At 43.1% G+C, this 16,150-nt stretch overlaps 1 protein-coding gene across 5 annotated transcripts in view; it reads right to left on the reverse strand.

Annotated features, from left to right (window-relative positions):
• The window catches only part of FBXW11 (F-box and WD repeat domain containing 11), a 70,333-nt gene that overhangs the window by 29,339 nt on the left and 24,844 nt on the right, over positions 1 to 16,150 (reverse strand). For all 5 annotated transcript variants that reach the window (XM_069869648.1, XM_069869646.1, XM_069869645.1 and 2 more), the window contains 2 exons: positions 3,076 to 3,138; positions 1,760 to 1,985 (listed from right to left, as the gene is read on the reverse strand). In XM_069869648.1, coding sequence (XP_069725749.1) covers positions 1,760 to 1,985; positions 3,076 to 3,126 — 277 coding nt within the window. In that variant the 5' untranslated portion in view covers positions 3,127 to 3,138. The remainder of the gene's footprint in view (positions 1 to 1,759; positions 1,986 to 3,075; positions 3,139 to 16,150) is intronic.

Genomic DNA, 16,150 nt, shown 5'->3' on the forward strand with positions numbered 1-16,150 from the left:
GTGAAGCCCTGGCAGAGGCTGCCTAGGGCAGCGGTGGAGTCTCCATCTCTGGAGGGGACATGATTTAGTATGCACTGTGGGGCTGGGATGCTGGTTGGACTGGATGACCTTAGAGGTCTTTTCCAACCTTAATGATTCCATGATTGTAAGAGTGCCTGCCTGGAGAAGTATGTTCTATGGAATGAGCATATCAAGTCTTTAGAATGACAAGTGCTCAGCGTGCTTTTATTCCCTCCACTAACCCAAGGCTTTCTCAGACTCTTACTGGAACTGAAACCCTAGCACCAAATGCTCATTAATATTTAGTTGATTAAGCCACGGTTTTCAGGAGAAGCTAACTGTGATCAGCTACTGCATCTCCACAGTAGACACACACGTGCACCCCAAATCCAGCACTTCTAACATCACCAAGCTGTTCATTAAGAAGACATGGCGTTTCAAGGACAGCTGCGGATCCCTGGACAGAAGCCCTTTATTAAGATGAATAACTTTTCCAATTCTGTATAATATCAGTCACAGTTAAAACCAGATTTTTAAAAAGTCAGAAGCTCAAATAAGTCAAAATCCCCCATCACCTCCAAAAGTGAAATTCCTCCAGGTTTTGTGGAAATACAGCAGCAGTTAAGGGAACAGAAATCCATAACATGCCCCAGACCCCAGGGCAGCCTATACCCACAAGACACCTGAGCACAGCAACAGCTACAAAACCTTCAGGGTTGTAATATGACCAAACTTCAAAGGAACTTTACTTCAGTGGTCTCCGTGCTCAAAAAATGACCGGGTACCAAATCCTTTTACGATTTGTAATCCCTCCTTAGCTGCCCTCAGCATCCACTGTCATGTCTTGGCACTCCTGGGATAACATCCCCCTACTACTCACTCAATGTAGGTATGAATCTGTGCTATTACACTGCTGGTGGCAAACGGAACACGATGATCACTTATTTCCCGCTCTGGAAACAATATCCATACTTTGACCTTTCAAGGAATTGAACAAATCATTCTCCCCAAGAGCAAAAATCCAGGGATACAATTCCTTCCAGAAATTAATGGAAAAAATACACAGCTTACCAGGAGATTGAATGCTAAAGACTCTACACACTTTGTTCTTACTGCTCCATGTTTTAAGGAATGCATACAGCAAGCTTAAGAACAGATTTCCTCTTGAAGCTCTTAATACAGGTTCACACTGATGAGCAGCAGAAGAGGTGTTGAGCAATGGAAGGAAGGAATCGTGGCTGAATTATACAATAATCCACAAGTGCTTTTGCTCTTGAGCCAGTAACAAGATCAGGCAAACAAGATTCACTCCCCTATGCAGGCAGCTTTTTACTTAAGATTCAGAAAACTTAGAACAAATCTAGAATGTAACAAGGATGATGTCGCAAACAAAAACACATCTAAAGCATTTTCTACACTCATGAGGTTCATACAAAGAAGGAAGTCAGACCAGAGCTTGCAGAGATACAACTTTTATGACCTCTTAGTTCCAATTTAAATACAAACTATTCTTCAGGATACACTACTCAACCTACTTTAACATGGAACAACACTGGCATCCAGTGGCCAATTCAATTAATCACAGAAGTGACTGACTTCAGCCACCCTCCCACACTTCTTTTGACAAGGAAGCATCACTTTACTCATACATGACACACTTCTAAATGAAGAGGCTGTTTTGCAAAGTTTGCATACATCCTAAGTATTAAACAAAAAAATACTTACAAAAGCCCCTCCTGTAAAATAAATATTAATTTACCTGGTAACGCAGTGATGAAGTCCCGTTGTAACATGGGCTTCAAGTAAGAGTTAATATGTCCATGCTGATAGTGACACATTCGTGAAATAAGGTGTTCCACAAATTCAACCTGATCTGATTCAGACCACTGGTCAAAATATTTAATACACAAGTCTTTTTCTTTTTCGTAGTTTCCTTCCGATGGTCTTTTTCTTGAGACAATCACAGATGAAGTCCCATTACTTATCTGTTTTAAAAAAGGGACATCAGTGTTTAAATATAAACAAGAACAGGAACAACTTTGTAAGGACTCTCTCGAGGAAGAAAACATGAGAAGATGCAAACAAATAACCAACAGAATCATATTTCAAAATGCATTCTTAAAGCTATGAGTTATGCCATACAGATTTCATCTTACATAGACAAAAATCAATTAAAGGACCTTGCTTCAAGTTATAAGCTAATTCTTACACTGAAAGACTTCAATTCCCTTGCATCTTTTAGCATTTAAACAGCAAGGAACTTAATTCTTAGATAAAACTTTTCCAGATCAAAGCAGTGGTTCCAGCTGCGTACTGCAGTTTACCTGTGCCACGTGCTGCAGTCTGTCTCCACTAATGATTTACCAAGGTTCCAACAGTTAAAATAACACACTTCTAGAGACAGACCAATGTGGGGTATCAATTCTCTAATGAACACAAGAATTTAAGACCTTCATGTCAGTTTTGAGCTGCTTGCCCATAAATGAAGACTGAGAATTACAAGATGTCAAGGGCTTGAAAAACAGCTCGTGTCAATGTTTGGAACAGTGACATAAAAACATGATTAAAGTCCTGTGAGCTTAAGCTACAAATATGGATGCTACAAAAGAACACCCCAGATCTTACTGCTAATTAGGAAACAGAACCAAGGACTGCTGCCAGGCTCTTGTGAGCCCTTTGGGAGACCAAGGCTGCAGAGGAACAACTGCCAGCTCTGAAAATATCCCAAACTTCTTCAAAGCAAACTGGTTGCAACTCCTTGCCATGGGAAAGTGTGGAATTTTCCCTTTGACGTGAGAAGCTGCATGCTCAGAAAGGCTGAACTGTATTCTCAAGTATCCTTTAATGCAGAATTGCCCTTTCAAGGTCAGCACAAACTACAAAATCTGAGAAGATCTAGCAATTTCTCTAGTATTCTTCACCAGCATCATCCTTCACTTGAAGGCCGAGCTAATTTAGGATGATACACTGAACTACATACAAGGATGATTATAGAGACGCAAGATTTGGAAGTTTCTCAAAAGCAGGAACATATGAAAACATGCCAACTCTCCCTCTACACAGGTTTAGTCCTACCTGCCATAGGGTATTTTTCTTTGGAGACTCATCTTCATTCTGATCCTCCATTACTGACGTGTTCTAGGAAAAAAAACAGAATTATTACTTCAATTTTTTATTCTATGGCAACTCCTTGCTCTACAAACATTATGAAAAAGCAAATCAAATGAGCAGATAAAATTCATTTTCCCAGTGAATGGAATTATCAAAGATTTCTGGCCACAAAACCTGAGTATTATAAATAAATTCCCCTTTTAACTGACATGTTTATCAATTCCATTTACTGTAAAGATAACTCCCCAAGCCCTCTTCAATTGCCTTTGACAGGTTTTCATGCAGCCTTTCAACGCTTTTCTCACTGGGAAATAAATTCACTTTCATCCTACTCAAGCCAAAGTAATTAAACCTGTCAAAGTAATCAACTAGCGCTTTCTGCCAAAGCTAAATTGCATACGTCTAGGTTAAAAAAAAAATCACTATATGCTACTTAGATGCAACAGAATATGAATTTTTTTCCAGCTCTAGCGTACCACAAGGAGGAGGAGGGACCATTCACTGCAGAATGGCTCCATAATTCGCTGCCCTTCTGTGTCCTAGAACCCTTGGCACGCACACATTCCTCACCCTGATCTAATGACAGCGCTTTCCCTGCTGCTCCTCCCTACTGTTCTCCTTCCTTTTGTTCAACCACAAGGTGTAAGAACTTCAGCTACAAATGTTTCTTTTAGAGTTTATCTCAGTTTTTCAAAATCTTTTGCTCATCTCTTCCCTGCCTGTGTTTTCATTCCCAGCTCCCCTTGCTGCCCACACCACTATCACCATCTATTCCTACCCCACACCCAGACAGTCACTGTTCCTTTAGCTCCCCAAACCTGTCCTTCCCACCATTCACACTCAGAAGACAACTGGGAGAGGGCTATCCTCAAAACCTGAATGTCTTAAAACACCCTCTGCATTTATTGTAGCCCTCTTTCCCCTCTATCAGCTGTCTCAGCAGAACAAGGAACAACGCGTTCAAGTAAAACACATGATAGTACAAGTCACGCAATTCCTCTACTCTTGCCACCACAGACTATGGCTTAACCCCTTCACTACATCCAATCCCTATAAAAACACCATTCCACATCAAAAGCATTCATCGCTTCATTTCCTCCTCTTTCTTGCACAAGGGATTTACCCCAACAGAACCAGAAAGCCTTCCTCCACCAGTGCTTTGCCTCAAGTTTACCTTGAAGCCATTTCTGCCTTGCCGTTAGGTATGAAAAAACATGCAACACCAAGACGAAAGATCATGTTATGAAAACTATGTCCACTGGGTGATGGGAAAACTCAAATCTATCTGGTTACCATTCATTTAACGATGACAATGCAAGCCCAGGAGATGGCTAGTGAGGAATCCAAAGTGGGCAAAGACAGTGAAGGTTTTGTGTTACCCTGCAGATACATGTGTTTTAGTGTTTCTGGACATACACAGAACAGGAACACTGGAAAAGTGCTATCACTCCACAATCTCAAAATTAGGGTCTCTTGAGGGCCCTTCCAGTTATTCATAACTACACCCTCTTCACAACCAGCACTATCACTGATCTGCACACAACGTCAAACGATGCTCTCCCGCCGCAGGAGGGAGCACAACTCAGCCGTACTCTGCCTGGTACCCAGCTGGCCCACACCAGCAAACGACACTCCAAGGAATTACACACAGGCTTTTTTAATTGTATTTTAAATTTGAATGTGTAGAAATACTTATTACAGTGATTATACATTGTTAACGGTGTTTTCAATTACTGTGCGCTTAAATGAGTAAGGAATATCCCCTCCCCTGTTGTAGTCAAAGCATAAATATATGTATTGATCCTGTGAGCTAAGAGCAAGGAATGAGAACTCTCATGAAGAAAATTGAACATGGATAGCTGGGGTCAGCGTACTCTGCAGAAATCCCACGTTACATTGGCTTAATCCCAATCTAACCTCTCTTTGGTAGGTGTAGCAAGACGCTGTCATTGCTTTCTTCTGCTCCTCTACTGGGAAACACCTTGGAGACCATTGCCAGCTCTCCAGGATGCAGGCTAAGAAGAACCATCTTCTAAATGTAATGGCTTTTCATTTCAGGAACATGTAATAGAACTAGGGCAGAGCAGCACTGTAACATAAAGCGTGCAAGAACACAGACTTCATGCAAATGATCAGACTTCAACTTTAGGCGACTGATTGCACAGCAAGTTTGCACCTACTCAACTCTACTGCGCTCCTGAGGCAAAGAAATCCGAGTAGCAGACTTTAAGGAGATGCTACATCCTCAGCAGGTCCACTGATACAAGGCAGAAGCAGGACAGATGCATTTCTCCTGCCCTTCTCCACCTGTCCCTCTTCCTTCAGAGCATCAGGGCACAGCTCAGCTAAGAGGAGAGTGTCTTAGATCCACAAATGGGCAACCTGGCACAGGCAGTACTGCCACTGACAGATGTCTCCATGACCTCTCAATGTCTGAGCCATGAATGTGAGGATGGACTACATGGATCAATTTTTAGGCTATAAATTTAATACTGCATTTATGTATTCAATTGGGAAGTAGGTAGCTCCCTTAATTTAATGGCACCTACAACAGTGTTAATTGCTTTCTCTCTTCTCCCTCCCTAACCTCACTCTGTATTTCCTTACTATATTTTAGGGTTCTTTCTACTCGTAAATATAGAACTTATTTCCCTATTATTCTTCCTAATAAATTCTCCACTTCTTTCTTAAAAACTTACCTTGGGAGTAATTGCCCAGGACACATGAAACCTAACTTGATGGATTTTACACACTGTATAGAGGCTCTCCTGTGTCTCTAAAGCACTCACACCTCCTAAGCGAAGCCTGAAAGATGATTGGGTGGATCCTGCCCTGTTGTCTGGAAGAAGCAATCTGACGACTCTAATCCATCCTGCACATCCACAGCACTTGGCACAAGAAGAATTTCAGAATTCCTAACAGCTGGTGTCACTAGTACTTGCTTGGGAAAGCCTCTGGCTCTTGTGCAAGAAGGAAGATAGGCATCTATTCCACGATTCTATCATCTACAGCTGCAGCTCTTCCCTTCATCATGCTGCTTCCTCCTCTCAACCCACATCTTGCTGCTTACCCCACCCACCTTCTACATAAAGCTCCCATGCTGGACACCTCAGCAGGCCTCCCAAGCAGCTTTGAAGTGGCTGTAACACAGACCCCACTCGACTTCCCCGTAGCTCTGCTGCCAAGCAGCACCAGGACCTCTCATTCAGTGATTCTGCAAGGCTGTGAGTCCCTGTGATAAGAATGACCTGCACTTGCAGGCTCTGAAAGAGCAGCCTTGATTTTTTACCCACATCGTGACAAAAGCCTCACAGTGGAAGTGTAGCCTCTAAATATTGTCAATTAATCCTGCATATAAATTCATTTTTTCCAGAAATTCTTGTTAAGTTGCTCACAGCTCTTGCAAAAGCTGAATGATATTTCCAACCAGCTGTCATTCCTTAATTAGTCAGCCTAGAATAAGTGCTCTCCAACCCCTACTGGGAACGGCAGCAACACCAAAGTGATAATAATGAGTCTAAGCATAGATGTTTCCATTGCCTTATAGCTCCTATAACCCAACTGAATAAAGCTACACTGAGAAAAGCCTCAGCCTTTATTTTCGTTAACACTAAAACCAACAACGGCTGGTTTACATATCACCCTACAAGCTGTAGAATTGTAAAAGTTTGGTTCCTGAAGATTTGCATTGCATATTCCTTGCCTAGTTCTGCAGTAGCTTCAAGCTTTCTTTAGTGCTTCTGCTCCACAATACCTCCAGTCGTTGGGATTTCTGTGAAATGTACATGAACATGGCAAATCGGTTCAAGAGTTACTGGAAAGAAAGAGGCATTGACAAGCAGAACAATCACATAAAGCTCATTCCCTTTGGAGATTAGGAAAAGCTTCCAAAATAAAACAGGCCATAAATGATCCCCAATGACAAAAAATCTTCATAAATCACAGTTTCAGTGAAGATCCTCAGACTGCTGGTAGGAATTAAAGCGGTGTCTCTAGCATAACAGTTCCATATACGCACGGCTGTATGGCATTAGGTGCAAAAGTACCCAAGTTTTTCTGTAGATGAACTCGGGAGGTCTATGAAAAAAGATTCCTTTAGAAAGGATGCAGCTATCCAGCCGGTAAGGGCTAACCAGGTTCCTGTTAGCTACAGGCAGATAACACTTGGGTTTGCACCACACTTCAGGACTTGGGAGTGCCTTCAGTCACTTAATTGACTCTGAAGAGAAACAGCATGGGGCAGCTTTGTTCTTTAACCCAGTTTTAGTTCCAGTATCGAGAGGGCAATTATATAAGTGACAGCAGCAGTCCCAGGAACTGGGACAAGAGAGGCAGCTGTGGAAGTAGCACCTAGTAAAGCAAACAGGGCTAGGTTGCTACAGCAAGGAACTCATCCCCACCAAAGAATGGTTTTACAGGATACAAAGGATGGAGAGATAAAACTACAAAATAGGTGTATACCTTGAAAAGAAAAGAATAGCAGTCTTCAATTCTTACATTTTCAGCTATAATGAAAAGGGAATTGATAGAAAACAAGACCTATTTCCTGCTCCCCCTGAGTCCACACCAGTAATTCTTATCCAAGTTAAAGACCAACCTAAGTCTTTAATTTCTGACAAAATTCCCACTCACTGGAAAAGACACCAGGAAATTTCAGTTAAAATTACAAAATAAGCAAAACTAATCAAAACAGCTGAGCTAAACAGGCTCTGATCTCCTAGAACAAACCCCATCTATATCTGACCTCAGAGAAGTTGAATAAATGATACGAAATAACTAATACATACTTGGATATCTTGAAGTCAAATAGATTAAGCTTGAGCTCTGTACACTCTAACTGCCTCCTGGAATCAGCTCTGCCAGGACAAAGGCTGCTGAAGGTATTAATTAGACATTCACTCAGAGGAGGAGAGGAATCTACCGTCCTCTGCAACAACTGGCCCACACCAGTAGGGAAGAAAGCTGGGTAACCATTCTACTTTCTAAAAGCAACAAGCACGTGACCCTTGTGGCTTCCTCCTTTTAATAGAGCCAGAAAACCCTGAACAGCTTAAAGCATTTCAAAATGAATGTGAGCCTCTCCTTAGGATACAGTGGTCACCATTTCTAATCCAGGAACCTGTTAAGCAGTATTCATTAACAACATCTCAGTACTTCATCAGGGACATGAGGGAATTTTCTTCTTTTAACTACTGAGAGACTCTTAATAAAAATCTACTGTAGCACAAACACTAAATGAAGCTGGAGAACCACTAACAGTCTGAACAACACTTGAATCAACTCTTCTCGCTGCAAGGACTAAACCCCTTACTTATCGCATCCCTCAAAATCGGTATACACCAGTCTGTATGGAAATGCATGAAGACTACAGTGCTTCCAAATGCCAGGTCAGAAGGAGGAGGTGATTTACAAAGCATCCTTACCCAAACCTCTGGAAGGATTCATCCCTTAAAAAATTCCCACAGAAGTACAGCCATAGGCTAGATACAGAGGAATAACATGAAAAATTCCCGACTCAAAGGAGTGAGCACAAAAAGCTATGGACAGTAATCCAAACTGTGCAATAAAGAGAAGACAGTGCCAGCAATGCATAGAATCATAGAATTGTTAAGGTTGGAAAAGACTTATAAGATCACCCAGAAGAACTGTCAGCCCAACCCCACTGTGCCTACTAAGTCATGTCCCGAAGCGTCACGTCTACACATTTTTTGAAACCCTCCAGGCATGGAGACTCCACCCCTGCCCTGGGCAGCCTCTGCCAGGGCTTCACCATTCTGTCAGTTAAGAAGTTTTCCCTAATATCCAACCTAAACCTCCCCTGGTGCAACTTGAGGACATTTCCTCTTGTCCTATCACTTGTTACTTGGTTGAACAGATCAACACCCACCTCATCACAACCTCCTTTCAGGAGCTGCAGAAAGCGATGAGGTCTCCCTTCAGCCTCTTCTTCTCCAGGCTAAATAGTCCCAGGGTCCTCAGCCACCCCTCATAAGACCTGTGAATGCTCCAGCCCCTTCACCAGCCTCACTGCCCTCCTCTGGACAGACTTCAGCCCCTCACTGTCCTCCTTGTAGTGAGAGGCTCAACACCGAACGCAGGATTCAAGGTGTGGCCTCACCAGCACCAAGTACTGGGGGATGATCACTTCCCTAATCCTGCTGGCCACACCACAGCTGATTAAAGCCAGGATGTTGGTGGCCACCTGGGCCACTGCTGTCTCATGTTCAGCTGCCGTCAACCAGCACTCGCACATCCTTTTCCGCTGTGCAGCTTTCCAGCCACTCTTCCCCAAGCCTGGACCATTGCCTGGGGTACACACACCTCCAGCTACAAGTTTAACCTCACTCAAGGTGCCTACAGAAAACCCTAGAGGGGATCAAAAAGCATGTAGACATGGCACTTCAGGAAAGGCTTAGCAGGCACGGTGGAGTTGGGCTGATGGTTAGACTGGATGACCTTGGAGGTCTCTTCCAACCTTAATGATTGGAGTTGGACTCGATGATCCTTACGGGTCGAGATATTCTATGATTTTAACTCGCGAGGTAATTCTGCAGACTACGGACATGGCAATATTTGACATCTCTTTCAGTAACTGCTTGTTTCAGCCTAAATTAAACTATTGATGTAAGCACTAGAGATCTGCATAAATTCAGTTCAATAAAGCTCATTTCTTACCTAGCAAGCTACTCTGCCAGCTGCCAGGTTTTATTTTAGTGTAGTTATTGCTGCAAGTTCAAACAAAAATAGACTTGAAATACTAAAAGAGTCTACCAAGATCCAACAGCTGAAGCCAAATTAGAAAAAACTCTCATACTGAAAATAAGGCAGCATTTTTTACTTGGCCTCTGACTAAACACAAAGATTACATGGTAAACTCAGCACCAGTGCACAGTTGTCCAGTTCGTGTTTCGAGTTGCTAAAACCAAACACCGTAGTTTGACCACAGCCTACAGACGTGAGATGTTTAAAATTAGATACCTAATGCTTTCACACCCCTGTTTTGATGCCCCTAAAGTTCTGTCCAGATTTACATTCCCCAAGCCCAACAGTTTGCTCCTGTCCCTGCACAGAGAAAGAAAATCTCAAGCCATTCTTCCCCTTGAACTCTCAGAACAGTTATTTTTGCAGCTTCGAAAGATTCCAAGCAGGTTCTTCTGTTTTATCAGCAGTGCTTTGGTGACTGGAAATTAGTGCCACTATTTTAACGTTGTTTCTAAAGTATCAGTCTTCACTTCAACCTCATTGCAATATTGATTTGCTCAGTTTCCGTAAAGAACAAGCTGCACATCACTTAATATTTCATATGCCTGACTTAAGAAAAAGTTAACCTCAGGAGTCAGAGCAGTGTGGGCCACATAAGAAAGAACCATAGAATTTGGTTTTAGAATGAAACTATACACAAAAACGCTCTGTAGTTCAGAATTACTACACTGATCCAATTTCATAAAACAAGGGTTCTGACTCCACAGCCGAGGATTTGGTGATGGCACCTCCCTTTGACAGGCACTGGCACACACAACTGCAGTCTGATCCCCCCAGCAGAGCAGTTCCATCAGCTACTCAAAGCCCAGCTGGCAGCGGAGGATGCACCGTACCCGCAACACCACCCAGCAGGCTTTGAAAGCTCCAGGAATCAGGCAACACAGATTTCTCAGGAAGATTAGGATTTTAAAATTAGTCAGTGCTAAAATTTGCAGTCGATTTAGGATGGAGCAAGAAACAAAAAACCTGTGCTACTTCTGTCCAAGTTACAGCTATTTTCAAGCATCTCTGTATTCCCACTCAGTGAAAAGACATCGCTAGAAAAGAAACACCACCATTGCAGTCCCCAGAGACACTCAGTGCTTTCAGCAGCAGGTACAGTTTCTACTTTAGATGGGGAGGAGGCTTTTGATCCATCAGCCAATTCAGGTTCCACATGGTTGGGGCTTTTTTTGTAAATATGTAAATAGCTCTTCTACTTCTTCAGGGATGGCTGACCTCAACAGGTACTGTGGGATCATGGCTAACAGGTTAGTTGTGAAACTGCTTCAAACAACCCTTAACTCTCATTTAATTCTCCAAGTGTCTGGAGTAAAGAGCCACTAATCAAAAACTGCCTGTATATTAATATGTTGTTCTTACAAGGACAATGAGTACTGAATTGTGCAATTCTTAAATTAACCATTTCAAGTTCCAAACCACAAAGGCTTGAAAAGCTTGCACATCATGCAAACTATTTTGCTGAATATAAACATGTCTAGACCCACATGTACATCTATTTTAATCACTACACCTGCCCCAGGCACAGGTTGCCCAGAGCAGTGGTGGCTGCCCCATCCCTGGAGTCGTTCAAGGCCAGCTCGGATGGGGCCTGGAGCCCCTGATGGAGTGAAAGGCGTCCCTGCTCATGGCAGGGATTGGAACTGGACGAGCCTTACAAGGTGCCTTCCAACCAAAAATATTCCATGAGCTGAAGAAAACAGAAAGCACTAGTTCTGTGCAGAATCGGCTTCCTAAAAAAATGGCAAATGCAGTTTTCAGTTCAGATGGGGAAGGTTTGGGGCTCCACTAAGCCTCACTGTAACATTTTTCATAAAGCCTCCATGGTCAGCTCAAGCTAGTAATTGAAAAAAATTGTATTAATAATAATAAAAAAGAATCTTAGGTTGTGAAAGAGCACCTAGCAGTAAGCGACAGCCAGCAAGTCTTACTGCAATGCTGCACCTGAGCCTTATGGATAATGTTTTACTTCAGGTGAAAACTGGCTGGACTCAGAGCCCAAGGGAAGGTTTAATTACACCTTCAGTTTAGGAGTGTTGCTCATTTCTCAGCTGTCTCAGTTCACGCCTGTAACTACAGGTTCACTCACCCGTTCTGGGCAGATACGCTCTGTGTGCAGTACATCACACTCTTGCCCAGCGAAGAGAACTCTCAACACTTCATAGTAAATTAGAGCAGTCATTAGGCTTTTATCACTGATAATCACTGCCAACAGTTCAATCGTCTCCCTAATACATTTCTGAATTAATCACAACATTAGAGTACAAATACCCCAAACTAGAAATCCTTTCTGCCTGCAAATAATGATTTTAACAGTAAAACACTTACATCAGCAACACAGCTATGACACCCAGGCTGCAGCAAGGCACACAGGCACTGGAGCAAGGTTCCAGTTTTCTTGTTATTGTTTTTTAATTCAGAAGTTACCTCAAGGTCTCAGCTCTAATTACTATTGTTGAGTTTGCACTAACACTATTGCTAATGTTTCATCTAATTAATAATCCAAGTAAATCTATTCAAGTAAAACCTACTTGCACTTAATGCATCACCAAGTAGAACAGTATTTTTCCCTGTACACGTAAGCCTCAAGAGATACGTCAAACCATGTCACCTAGACAGCAAACTCACTGGAGCTCCAGAAATTAATGTAACAAGTTTTCAGAGTTCCACTGCACCATGGGCACCTCTCCTGCACTACAAATTTGTCCGGACCATTTACAACTACACTACAAAAAGCTACCTTAAATAACTGGATTTTGCTAGGTGAACTGGAACTCGAGGGTTAGGTATGCCAAGCTCTTTTGTTTTTTGTATAATGGAAACATGAAGTAGCATTTGCTACCTGGGAAACAGCCTCAGCACCTGGTGAAAAGTCCCTTTAAGCTTTTATTGCCTGTACTAAAAAGCAAATCACAAATGGAAACTTGAGAGGAAAATACTGGGAAAAGATAATACTAAATTTGCATCTGCTCTGGAAGGGAAGAAAATAAACCTGTTCACATTCACTCATCAACTCATTTACGGGACTTGTATAAGGAAAACAAACTATTTTGAGTTCCATTTCACTGCAACTGCTCGAATTTGTACCTCCAGAGCTGCTCCAACCCAGTAAGCAGACAAACAGCTGCCGACTTCAAGGACTCTATTAGCAGCCAAGACATTTTCAAGCTGGCTGATTCATCCCTACAACACATTATTCCTACACAAGTGCTCTGTCTCAAAGCCCTGAAGCCCCCTGCACACACCTCCTACAAGCAAAGGAGTTCAAATGGAGCATCGCTACGCAAAGCATGTGCACTGTGTGGGCACCCCCAGTCAGGTGCCAGGCAAAACTCAAATTACACTTCCTGCAGTACAGCACAGGGTACAAAACCTGTGTGCTACATCTTTCTCTGTATTATGTTCATGGGTAACCAAGGTAGAATCATAGAATGGTTTGGGCTGGAAGAGACCGCAAAGCCCATCCAGTTCCACCCCCTGCCACAGGCAGGGATACCTTCCACTGGATCCAGTTCCTCGAAGTCCTATCCAACCTGGCCTTGAACACCTCCAGGGATGGAGCAGCCACCACTGCTCTGGGCAACCTGAGTCAGGGCCTCCCCACCATCACAGCAAAACATTTCTTCCTAAAGATCTAACTCTCTTTCAGCTGAAAACCGTTCCCCTTGTCCTCCTCCTGCACTCCCTAATCAAGAGCCCCTCCCCAGCTTTCCTGGAGCCCCTTCTGGTGCTGGAAGCTGCTCTAAGCCTCCCTGCAGCCTTCTCCTCTCCAGGCTGAACAACCCCGACTCTCTCAGCCTGTCCTCGTGCGGGAGGTGCTCCAGCCCTCGAATCATCTCTGTGGCCTCCCCTGGCCTCGCTCTAACTGATTCATGTCCTTTCTGTGCTCAAGACTCCAGAACTGAAGGGCTCCACATGGGGTCTCGCCTGAGCAGAGCAGAGCAGAGGGGCGGAATCCCCTCTCGCATCTGCTGGTCCCACTGCTTTGGATGCAGCCCAGGACACAGGCGGTTTCTGTGCTGCAAGCGCATGTTACTGGCTCACGTTGAGCTTCTCATCCCCAGCACCCCAAGTCCTTCTCCTCAGGGTTGCTCTCAATCCATTCTCTGCTCAGCCTGTTAAGAACACACACCACTCTCCTCTACACAATTAATAAGACCATTAGCAGTATTTCAGATTAAAGGTAGGGCAAGTAACACCTCAGAAGCAAATTTCAGGCTAAGCTTGTAATTAGATGAATTAACATTCATCAAAAAAATAAATTACGCTATGTTAAGATTAACTACACTTGCAACTTGGCTGCCTGATGCAAAGTTAGACTACTTCAAGGGTTATTCCTAGATTCCCAGAGGTAATTTCAGTTCAGATACCTCCTGCTGGTTTCTTTTGAAACCAGCTCTGTCTAAAAGTAGTTAGCTCACTGTGCCAGCCAGCAGCCAGGCACAGCCCTCAACTTGAAGGTGTCCCAAAAGCTGTAGGAAGGATGGTCATCAGTGGGGAGCAGGGATGCAGACACTGCAGCCAGAGGAAGATCCAGACCACTAAAGCTGTTGTTCTCAAACCTGATCAATTTTTCTCTCCTCTCCACTACTGTGTCACACACCCACTGGTGCTTAGTACTCTTTTCTTCCCCTAAGACATAGAAGAGGTCCCCAGCCCTTTAACCCTCAATAAAATGGAACAGAAGGAGAAACAGTGGACATGTGCTTCTAGTCTGAGTGGCTGAGTGACAAACGCCAACACCACCTCCCTCCACTTTTCCTGGCCAACAGAGCTAATTCAGGATTTATTCAGATTCTTTGGGTTTTGCACTTCCCTGAGGATCAGCAAAACTTTAACCAAATTTTAAAGAGTTTTCTGTACAAACCTTTTCTGTAAAGTTACAGAAAGGTTACTCAGAATCCTGAGGAGTCTGAAATAATAGAATCACAATAACCCTCAATTATTTGTCTTTTGCAAAATAGAAGGTATTTGCACACAAAAGAAATAGAGAAAAAGTAGCCACCACAATGAAACAGTCAATTAAACTAAAGCCTAAAACCAGTCAGCTGCTCCAGGAAAGAATCCCGTGCTGTTGTAAGCCCAGTTTTTCCCTCCAAAGCTGTGCGGCAACATCTTCCAGAGCAGGCAACTCAAACTGATTCAATCCATCACATCTATCCTGGAAATCCTCATCACTCATTAACTGTCTGAAACACAGACATTTACCTATCCACAACTTCAGTGTGCTTTTGTAACTGCTGATATCCAAGCAAACAAAATTCTGGAGAGAATTTATCTCAAGAAAGGCTACAGACCCCCATCAGCTAAACAGACAAGCTTTCACTAATACATGGAAAAAAAAAGAACTCACACAAATAATTTTTTCGAATACCCACTCAGCCTTGCCCAGGGAGACCCACTCTGCCTTGCCCAGGGAGACACATTGCAGTCAATGCTTATTTTATCTAGGTATTAAAAGGAAAGTGCCATTGCACAATTTAGATTTCACATGACATAAAATGGATGTCTAAATGCTCCTGATCCATAAGGCAAGCAATTCTCCCCTTACAACTTCCAGTTACAGCTGATTAATACAAAAAAGCACATAATTAAAAGACTCTACAGAGAAGGATTTGAGAACGGGAGGCACAGTTGCCCAATATCTCAGGTTCCTCTTTTGGGCAGATTAAAAATAATCTGTGTCACATCAGTGATGGACGTTATGTCACAGCTCACCACTTTGCAAAAAAGGTGGCAATTCTGCTGCATGGGCAGCGGATAGGAAAGGCCTTGAAACCCACCCTGTGACCACCCAGTGTGCCAGCAATCACCTCGCTGCCTGGAGACAGCTGGGCTGGATGCCACTTCAGCAGGAAAACTACTGTTTCCTTCACATCTGAGCAAAAAGAACAGCATCAAACAAAGTGCCAGGCCTGATCCGGGATCTAAAAGGGCTTTTCCCTCCAACAAGCTGCCCTGAAGGCTAACTTTGAAGTTAACAGGGCTTAAAAAGAATTTAACAGATACTGCAGGACAATAGAAAAGCCTTTAGAGCAGGGTGATGACAAGCCAGGCATCCTGCTTTTTTACTATCCAGGAACTGAATTCAAAGGCGTTCAGCCTAACTAACAGTTTTCCCAACATACCTGCTTACACACAAGCTGGAGACTCGCAGATGACATTTGCTCTAGCAGCCTGAGCCAACATGGGCAAAACTTTACAAGGATTCTTGCTACATCATGGTAAACACTGTTTTGGTACCATATCCCTTGAAGAAATTCTCTAGTTTAAACAT

Source organism: Phaenicophaeus curvirostris, chromosome 15, assembly GCF_032191515.1.
Source record: "Phaenicophaeus curvirostris isolate KB17595 chromosome 15, BPBGC_Pcur_1.0, whole genome shotgun sequence".
In the NCBI taxonomy this organism is placed as follows: Eukaryota; Metazoa; Chordata; class Aves; order Cuculiformes; family Cuculidae; genus Phaenicophaeus; species Phaenicophaeus curvirostris.